The sequence below is a fragment of the Ammospiza caudacuta genome, chromosome 1 (genome assembly GCF_027887145.1).
Source record: "Ammospiza caudacuta isolate bAmmCau1 chromosome 1, bAmmCau1.pri, whole genome shotgun sequence".
NCBI classification, from domain to species: Eukaryota; Metazoa; Chordata; class Aves; order Passeriformes; family Passerellidae; genus Ammospiza; species Ammospiza caudacuta.
Window position 1 is genome coordinate 155,403,227 of NC_080593.1, and position 10,521 is coordinate 155,413,747.

The following is a 10,521-nucleotide window of genomic DNA, read 5'->3' on the forward strand; positions in this document are numbered from 1 at the left end:
AATGGGAATGGATATGGGAATGGGATAAAGGGAATGGGACAATGGAATAATGGGAATGGGAATGGGAATGGGAAATGGGGATGAGATAATGGGAATGGGATGATGGGAAGAGGAATGGGAATGGGATGGGATGCCCTGGGCTGGGGAAGAGTCATTCCCAAGGGTCAGGGTCGCTCCCAATGGCCGCTCCTTGGCCAGGATTTTCCAGCCTCCTGATCCCACTGGGATCTCTCCCTCCTCATCCCACTGGAGCTTTTCCCATTGGGATATCCCTGCCCGTTTTGCCCCCATCCATCCCCTCTGGATCCAAACCCCACTCCAGAGCCTCTCCCAGTTATCCGGGGACAATCCCAATCCCTGGGGAGCGACCCCAAATCTCCCTCCATTCCACGGCATGTGGGAATGCTCCAGGTGAGAATTCCGAGCTGATTCCACTCCATGGGCAGCGACAATTCCCAGAACTCATCCCTGAGCAACCCCAGGGATGAACCAACCCCCCCAAATGCCATGGAAAAGCTCCCTCCATTCCACAGGATCCGGGAATGCTCCGGGTGGGAATTCCGAGCTGATCCCATTCCATGGGCAGTGACAATTCCCAGAACTCATCCCTGAGCAACCCCAGGGATGAACCAACCCCCCCAAATGCCATGGAAAAGCTCCCTCCATTCCACAGGATCCGGGAATGCTCCGGGTGGGAATTCCGAGCTGATCCCACTCCAAGGACAGCGACGATTCCCAGAACTCATCCTTGAGCAACCCCAGGGATGAAACATCATGCAAAACACTCCCTCCGTTCCACAGGATCCGGGAATTCTCCAGGTGGGAATTCCGAGCTGACCCCACCCCATGGGCGGCGACGATTCCCAAAACTGAGCAGTTTTTCCACGAATTCCCAAGAAGAACCCTTCCAAGCCCAACGCGACGCCGCCAGATCCCCACGGTGGAGCGGCCCCGCGGGATCCCCCGGCATTCCCGGCATTCCCCGGCGCTCCCACCTCCTCGGGGCTGAGCAGGAACTCCGGGGGCGGGTTGTAGGACTCGGCGTGTCCCGGCAGCGGCATTTTGGGCGCGGGCACGTGCATCTTGTGCCGGCCCAGCACCGAGTCGGGCTCCTCGCGCGCCCACAGGTCGTAGAAGGTGGGAGCGCTCTCCCGGGGCTTCCGCGGCTGGATCCAGCCCATCTTGATGGCGTGCACCAGCTTGGAGACCTGCGCAGCATTCCCGGGATTTGGCATGGGGCGGGAGGAGTTTTCCGTCCTCCTCATCCCAATGGAGCTGTTCCAGCCTCCTCAGCTTTCCACGGATCCTCCTGATCCCACCTGGATCTTTCCAATCTCCTGATCCCATCTGGATCCTCCTCAGCTTTCCATGGATCCTCCTGATCCCACCTGGATCCTTCCAATCTCCTCATCCCACCTGGATCCTCCTCAGCTTTCCATGGATCCTCCTGATCCCACCTGGATCTTCCCAATCTCCTGATCCCATCTGGATCCTCCTCAGCTTTCCACGGATCCTCCTGATCCCACCTGGATCCTCCTCAGCTTTCCATGGATCCTCCTGATCCCATCTGGATCTTTCCAACCTTCTCATCCCATCTGGACCTTTCTATCCTCCTCATCCCAATGGAGCTGTTCCAGCCTCCTCAGCTTTCCATGGATCCTCCTGATCCCACCTGGATCTTCCCAATCTCCTCATCCCACCTGGATCCTCCTCAGCTTTCCATGGATCCTCCTGATCCCATCTGGATCTTCCCAATCTCCTGATCCCATCTGGATCCTCCTCAGCTTTCCATGGATCCTCCTGATCCCACCTGGATCTTCCCAATCTCCTGATCCCATCTGGATCCTCCTCAGCTTTCCACGGATCCTCCTGATCCCACCTGGATCCTCCTCAGCTTTCCATGGATCCTCCTGATCCCATCTGGATCTTTCCAACCTTCTCATCCCATCTGGACCTTTCTGTCCTCCTCATCCCAATGGAGCTTTTCCAGCCTCCTCAGCTTTCCATGAATCCTCCTGATCCCACCTGGATCTTCCCAATCTCCTCATCCCACCTGGATCCTCCTCAGCTTTCCATGGATCCTCCTGATCCCACCTGGACCTTTCCATCCTCCCCATCCCATCTGGACCTTTCTGTCCTCCTCATCCCACTGGAGCTGTTCCAGCCTTCTCAGCTTTCCATGGATCCTCCTGATCCCATCTGGATCTTCCCAATCTCCTGATCCCATCTGGATCTTCCCAATCTCCTCGTCCCATCTGGATCCTCCTCAGCTTTCCATGGATCCTCCTGATCCCATCTGGACCTTCCCTCCTGATCCCACCAGGATCTTTCCCTTCTCCTTAACTTTGCCACTGTCCCCATCGCACCAGGATCTTTCCATCCTCCCCATGCCATCTGGATCTTTCCAACCTCCTGATCCCACGTGGAGCTTTCCACCTTCTCCATCCCACCAGGATCCTTCCAGTCTCCTGATCCCACTGGAGCTTTGCCATCCTCCTCATCCCACTGGGATCCTTCCAATCTCCTCATCCCCTTGGGATTTTTCCATCCTCTTCATCCTTTCCCCCCCTTCTCATCTCACCACGATCTTTCCATCCTCCCCATCCCACCGTGATCTTCCCAATCTCCTGATCCCACCAGGATCTTTCCAACTTTCTCATCCCACCTGGATATTCCCACACTCCAGCTTTTCCAATCTCCTTATCCCAACAGGACCTTTCCAATCTTCTCATCCCACTGGGATCTTTCCATCCTCTTCAGCTTTTCCACCTTCCTGATCCCACCAGAATCTTCCCAATCTCCTCATCCCACCTGGATCTTTCCATCCTCCCCATCCCATTGGGATCTTTCCATCCTCTTCATCCTTTTCCATCCTTCTCATCCCACCTGGATCTTTCCGTCCTCCCCATCCTGTCCGGATCTTTCCATCCTCCTGATCCCACCAGGATCTTTCCCTTCTCCTTAACTTTTCCACTGTCCCCATCCCACCTGGATCTTTCCATCCTCCCCATCCCGTCCGGATCTTTCCATCCTCCTGATCCCACCAGGATCTTCCCAATCCCCTCATCCCACCTGGATCTTTCCCTTCTCCTTGTCTTTTCCACCCTCCCCGTCCCACCAGGATCTTCCCAATCTCCTGATCCCACCAGGACCTTTCCAACCTCCCTATGCCATGAGGATCTTCCCACACTGCAGCTTTTCCAATCTCCTTATCCCACTGGGATCTTTCCAATCTTCTCATCCCATTGGGATCTTTCCGTCCTCTTCAGCTTTTCCACCCTCCTGATCCCACCAGGATCTTCCCAATCCCCTCGTCCCACCTGGATCTTTCCCTTCTCCTTATCTTTTCCACCCTCCTCATCCCACCAGGATCCTTCCGGTCTCCTGATCCCACTGGAGCTTTTCCACCTTCCCAATCCCACCGGGATCTTCCCACCCTCCTGATCCCCGCCGGGATCTCCGCCCGGAATTCCGGCCTCTCTCCCACCTTCTCCTTCTCCACCAGGGAGGGGATGAAGCTCCGTTTGTCCGCGGGCCGGTTGGTCACCGGGTGGATCCGCACCTCGTGGGTGAAGAAATCCACGGATGGCTGGAAGAACGGGAACGCTCAATGCCCAGCCCGCACTCCCAGTGGGAATTCCAGCAATGGGGCCTCCCCCTCAGGCATTCCTGGTGGGAATTCCAGCCCTGGGGCCTCCCCTTGGGCATTCCCAATGGGAATTCCATCAATGGGGCCTCCCCTCCCACATTCCCAATGGGAATTCCAGCCCTGGGGCCTCCCCTTTCAGCATTCCTGGTGGGAATTCCATCAATGGGGCCTCCCCTTGGGCATTCCCAATGGGAATTCCAGCCCTGGGGCCTCCCCTTTCAGCATTCCTGGTGGGAATTCCATCAATGGGGCCTCACCTCCCACATTCCCAGTGGGAATTCCGCCCTTGGGACCTCCCCTTTCGGCATTCCTGGTGGGAATTCCATCCCTGGGGCCTCCCCTTGGGCATTCCCAATGGGAATTCCATCCCTGGGGCCTCCCCACCCACATTCCCTTTGGGAATTCCATCCCTGGGGCCTCCCCTTGGGCATTCTGGGCAGGAATCCCGCCCCATTCCCTGTGGGAATCCTGCCCCTGGTCCCTCCCACTCCGATCCCACATTCCCGGGGCTGGGAAGGCTGCCCCACCTCGTAGGGGTCGAAGTTGACGTCCCCAAAGTGCCCCCGCTGCAGGCGCCGCACCAGCTCCAGCTGCTCCTCCGACAGACACAGCTCCGCGCCCGTCTGACGGTCCTGCACCGTGCGCCTGCGACAGACGGACAGATGGACACATGGACACACGGACGGACACACACGGACACACATGGACACAGACACAGCTCCGCGCCCGTCTGACGGTCCTGCACCCTGCGCCTGCGACAGACGGACAGATGGACACATGGACACACGGACGGACACACACGGACACACACGGACACAGACACAGCTCCGCGCCCGTCTGACGGTCCTGCACCGTGCGCCTGCGACAGACAGACGGACACACGGGTGGACACACGGACACATGGATGGACACACGGATGGACACACGGATGCAGAGACACCTCCGCCCCCGTCTGACGGTCCTGCACCGTGCGCCTGCACACGGACGGACACACGGACACACGGACAGATGGACACACGGACAGATGGACATGCGGGGGACACCGGGATGTGGGGGACATCGGGATAGGGACACTGGGATGGGGGACAGGGGTGTGGCACATGGGGATGGACACTGGGATACGGACACCAGGACGGACACCGAGGTATGGACACTGCGATGTGGGACAAGGATGGACACCGGGATGGACACCAGGATACGGACATCAGAATTCTGGGATGGACACTGGGGTGGACACCCCCATGGGGGACACCAGGATGGACACTAGGACATGGACATCAGGATGTGGGACACAGGGATGGACACTGAGATATGGACACCAGAATCCCAAGATGGACACTGGGATGGACACCAGGATGGACACCGGGATGGACACCGGGATATGGACATCAGAATCCCAGGATGGACACTGGTATGTGGGACATGGGGATGGACACCAGGATGGACACAGGGATGGACACTGAGATATGGACACCAGGATGGACATGGGAATGGACACTGAGATATGGACACCAGGATGGACACCAGGATGGACACTGGGATGGACACCAGGATGGACAGAGGGATATGGACACCAGGATGGACATGGGAATGGACAGCAGGATGGACACTGGGATATGGACACTGGCATGGAGGACACCAGCATGGACACGGCCATGGAGGATAGCGGGATGTGCACACCAGGATATGGACACCGGGATGTGGGACAGGGATGGACACCAGGATGGACACCAGGATGGGGGACACCGGGATATGGAAACTGGGATGGACACTGGGATGTGGGACAGGGATGGACACCAGGATGGACACCAGGATATGGACATCAGAATTCTGGGATGGACACTGGGATGGACACTGGGATGGACACTGGGATATGGGCATCGAAATTCCAGGATGGACGCAGGGATGTGGGACACTGGGATGGACACAGAGATGGACACTGGGATGGACACAGGGATGGACACTGAGATATGGACACCAGGATGGACACTGGGATGGACACTGGGATATGGACACCGGGATGTGGGACAGGGATGGACACCAGGATGGACACTGGGATATGGACATCAGAATTCTGGGATGGACACTGAGATATGGACACCAGGATGGACACCGGGATGGACACTGAGATATGGACACCAGGATGGACACCGGGATATGGACACCGGGATGTGGGATAGGGATGGACACCAGGATGGACATTGGGATATGGACACCAGGATGGACACTGGGATATGGGCATCGGAATTCCGGGATGGACTCCGGGATGTGGGACACTGGGACGGACACTGGGATGGACACAGAGATGGACACCGGGATGGACACAGGGATGGACACTGAGATATGGACACCAGGATGGACACCGGGATGTGGGACAGGGATGGACACCAGGATGGACATTGGGATATGGACACTGGGATGGACACTGGGATATGGGCATCGGAATTCCGGGATGAACTCCGGGATGTGGGACATGGGGATGGACACTGGGATCCTGAGATACGGGACTGGGACGCAGAGAGATTTTGGGACGAGGACGGGGATGTAGAAGGATGCCCAGGAAGCAGAGGGATTCCCGGGATGCAGAGGGATTCCTGGGAAGCAGAAGGATCCCCAGGATGCAGAGGGATTCCCGGGATGCAGAGCGATTCCCGGGATGCAGAGGGATTCCTGGGAAGCAGAGGGATTCCTGGGAAGCAGAAGGATCCCCAGGATGCAGAGGGATTCCCGGGATGCAGAGGGATCCCCAGGAAGCAGAGGGATTCCCGGGAAGCAGAGGGATTCCTGGGATGCAGAGGGATTCCTGGGATGCAGAGGGATCCCCGGGATGCAGAGGGATTCCTGGGATGCAGAGGGATTCCCGGGAAGCAGAGGGATTCCTGGGAAGCAGAGGGATCCCCAGGAAGCAGAGGGATTCCCGGGATGCAGAGGGATTCCCGGGATGCAGCTGAGGATGGATGGGAGGGAGCGAGGCTCCGTGCCCAATCCCAAATCCACATATCCAGAATCACCCTGGAAAACCTCAGCAAGGCTCCAGAGCCCCGAATTCCGGGAAATTTGGGAACTCCAAGCCCACACAAACCCCACGTGTGGAGCAGATCCACAGAATCCCGAAATTCTTTGGGATTTCAAGGCTCACCCCCATCCCGTGGGACACCTCCCGTTAACCCAACGTTTTTCCAGGCCCTTTCCCGGGAATTCCTCACCAGTATTCCGGGTTTTCCATCTTCTCCAGGAACAGGTCCAGCTCGTCCTTGCTCCTCAGGGGTTTGTAGATCTTCTTCCCGTCCAGGTCGTAGCCGATGTGCGGGAAATCCTGGTACCATTCCATGGGAATGTTCCCCACCGTGTTCCGGATGTCCTGCAGGGAAAAAACGCCGGGAAAACGGTGAGGGGAGGGCAGGGAATTCCAGGGAATCCTCGGGGAAAAGGGTGAGGGAATTCCGGGGAATCCTTGGGGGAAAGGGTGAGGGAATTCCGGGGAATCCTTGGAAAAAAAGGTGAGGGAATTCCGGGGAATCCTTGAGGAAAAGGGTGAGGGAATTCCGGGGAATCCTTGGGGAAAGGGTGAGGGAATTCCAGGGAATCCTTGGAAAAAGAGTGAGGGAATCCTTGGGGAAAAGGGTGAGGGAATTCCAGGGAATCCTTGGGGAATCCTTGGGGAAAAGGGTGAGGGAATTCCAGGGAATCCTTGGAAAAAAAGGTGAGGGAATTCCAGGGAATCCTTGGAAAAAAATGTGAGGGAATGCCAGGGAATCCTTGAGAAAAGGGTGAGGGAATTCCAGGGAATCCTTGGGGAAAAGGGTGAGGGAATTCCGGGGAATCCTTGGAAAAAAAGGGTGAGGGAATTCCAGGGAATCCTCGGGGGAAAGGGTGAGGGAATTCCGGGAAATACTTGGAGGAAGGGAGTGAGGGAATTCAATGGAATTCTTGGAGAAAGGGGTGAGGGAATTCCAGGGAATACTTGGAGAGCAGCATGAGAGGATTCCAGGGAATCCTTGGAGATGCTTCCCAAAGAAGTTTTTCTTGGAATGGCCCCGGGCATTCCTGCCACACGTTCCTGGCAGCAGGAAAAGGGATCTTTCCCTGAAAATACCCCTGGGAAAAGGGATCATTCCCTGAAATTACCCACAGGAAAAGTGATACATCCCTGAAAATATCAGCGGGAAAAGGGAAAAATCCCAGAAAATATCCATGGTCAAAGGGATCAGAGTCAGGCAAAGGGGCAAAGATTCCAAGGGATCCAAAGGTGGGAAGGGGCAGAATTCCCTGTGCCCCGCTGCTGGCTGTGGTCCCATGGATTTTGGCTGCGATTCCATGGATTTTGGGACTCCCCATGACCCCAACCTCGGCCCACAACCATCTCCACATCCCTGGCTGCAATTCCACCGATTTTGGCTGCAATTCCACGGATTTTGGGACTCCCTGTGCCCCCAGCCTCTGCCCAGCACCATCTCCAGATCTCTGGCTGCATTTCCACTGATTTTGGCTGCAATTCCACGGATTTTGGCCGTGATCTCACGGATTTTGGGACTCCCTGTGCCCCCAGCCTCTGCCCACGACCATCTCCAGATCTCTGGCTGCATTTCCACTGATTTTGGCTGCAATTCCATGGATTTTGGGACTCCCTGTGCCCCTATTCATCTCTGTGTCCCTGGCTGCAATTCCACTGATTTTGGCTGCAATTCCACGGATTTTGGCTGTGATCTCACAGATTTTGGGACTCCCTGTGCCCCCAGCGTCTGCCCACGACCATCTCCACATCCCTGGCTGCACTTCCACCGATTTTGGCTGCAATTCCACGGATTTTGGGACTCCCTGTGCCCCCATCCTCTGCCCAGGACCGTCTCCACATCCCTGGCTGCAATTCCACAGATTTTGGCTGCGATTCCACGGATTTTGGCAGCGATCCCACAGACTCTGGCCGCAGTCCCGCAGATTCTGGCCGCAGTCCCGCAGGTTCTGGCCGCAGTCCCGCACATTTTGGGCGCAATCCCGCGGATTTCGGGACTCCCTTCGCCCCCATCCCATCCCTTCGCCCCGCTCTGCCCCGTGCGGGGATCACTCCGCCCCCGGAGCCGGGCCGGGCTCGGCGGGCTCCGTCCCTTTCCCGGGAATGCTGCCGGGGCCGGGACCGGGATCGGGCTCGGCATAAACGAAAGCAGATGGCCGCGGGAGCTTCCAGAGGGCCGGCAGGGGGATGATGACAGAGCTTGGGTTTCGGAAGCTGCCGAGACAGGGATTAAGTGCGGCAGCGCACGGAAGGTGCCGCGCTCCGGCCGGCAGCGGGAACGAACCTCCCGCGCGGAGCTCCCGGGAGGCGCCGCTGCAAAAGCGGGGGGAGCTCGGAGGAGGAAAAACGCCGGGAAAACGCGGCCGTTCCTGCGGTTTTTTTCCAGCTGGAAATGCTGGATTTCCTCGGGGACTCATGGGGTTTTGAGGGGGGGGGGGGGGGGGGTGGGATAACGCAGCTCGGAGCTGCGGGGATTCCCAGGTGGATCGCGGGAATTCTGCAGGGAAATCCCGGGGGGATCCCGGAGACTTTTCCAGGTTTTGTTCTTTTTTTTTTTTTTTTTTTTTTTCTGGGAGAGCCGCAGAGGGGTTTGGGATGCAGCACCCAGGGAACGGCTCCCCGTGGAAAACTGGGATTGTGGGATGGAATTCCCAGAGAACCCGGGGCTGGCTGCTCCATCCCTGGGATATGGGGAACGGGACAGGGAATGGCACCTGACACCCCTGGAATTTCCGCGCTCCAATTCCCTCCCGGCTCGCCCCGGGCAGGGAATTCCAGCGGATCCCAGCGGCGGCTCCTCAAGGGTTAATTCCCAATTCCCGGGAGCAGCGGGAACGGGAAGGGACCGGGGCAAATCCCAATTCCCAGCGGGAATGGGAAGGAGGGGGTTACAGGGATGGGGGTACAGCGCCGGCAGGGAAAACCCCCCGGGAATCCTCAGGGGTCTCGGGATGAGATCACCGGGACACCGGGAATGTCGTGGGCAGCGAATTCCCTCGGCTCCGGGCGATCCCGGAATTCCAGAGGGATCCCCAGAGTCCTCCCCGGGAACTCCGGTGAACTCCGGGACTGGGACAAGGGAATTTATGGGGAAAACCGGGAAAGGAGCGGCGAATTCCTCGGGAATGTGGCGAATCCCGGGTGGGGGGAAATTCCAGAGGGATCCCAGAGCTGCCCCCGGGAACTCCGGGACTGGGACAAGGGAATTTATGGGGAAAACCGGGAAAGGGGCAGCGAATCCCGGGTGGGGTGCGGAATTCCAGAGGGATCCCAGAGCCCCTCCCCGGGAACTCCGGTGAATTTCGGGACTGGGACAAGGGAATTTATGGGGAAAACCGGGAAAGGGGCAGCGAATCCCGGGTCGAGACGGAATTCCAGAGGGATCCCAGAGCCCCCGGGAACTCCGGTCAACTTTGGGATTGGGAATTTATGGGGAAAACCGGGAAAGGGGCAGCGAATCCCGGGTGGGGTGCAGAATTCCAGAGGGATCCCAGAGCCCCTCCTGGCGAACTCCGGTGAACTTTAGGATTGGGAATTTATGGGGAAAATCGGGAAAGGGGCAGCGAATCCCGGGTGGGGTGCGGAATTCCAGAGGGATCCCAGAGCAGCCCCTCCTGGGGAACTCCGGTGAACTTTGGGATGAGGGAATTAACGGGGAGAACGGCTTGGGGGCGAAAGGAGAAGCGGGAGAGGAGCGGCGAAGGGGTTAAGCGCGAAGGGGTTAAAGGCGGCGCGCAGGGTGAGCTCAGGTAGGCCGGGCCTGGGGCTCCCCTTTCCGAGGGCTCCTTTTCCAAGGAAGCCGGGCCCGGAGGAGGGGCCGGGCCGCCCATTCCCGCCGCTATAAAAACCCCGCGGTTCC

The 10,521-nt window shown here is 58.0% G+C and overlaps 1 protein-coding gene across 1 annotated transcript in view; it reads right to left on the bottom strand.

Moving 5' to 3' along the window:
- The window catches only part of BOP1 (BOP1 ribosomal biogenesis factor), an 87,319-nt gene that overhangs the window by 14,061 nt on the left and 62,737 nt on the right, over nucleotides 1–10,521 (bottom strand). Inside the window, exons 4-7 of the mRNA XM_058812039.1 lie at nucleotides 6,856–7,010; nucleotides 4,177–4,294; nucleotides 3,488–3,589; nucleotides 996–1,208 (exon numbers count right to left, since the gene is read on the bottom strand). Of these exons, the coding sequence (XP_058668022.1) occupies nucleotides 996–1,208; nucleotides 3,488–3,589; nucleotides 4,177–4,294; nucleotides 6,856–7,010 (588 nt within the window). The remainder of the gene's footprint in view (nucleotides 1–995; nucleotides 1,209–3,487; nucleotides 3,590–4,176; nucleotides 4,295–6,855; nucleotides 7,011–10,521) is intronic.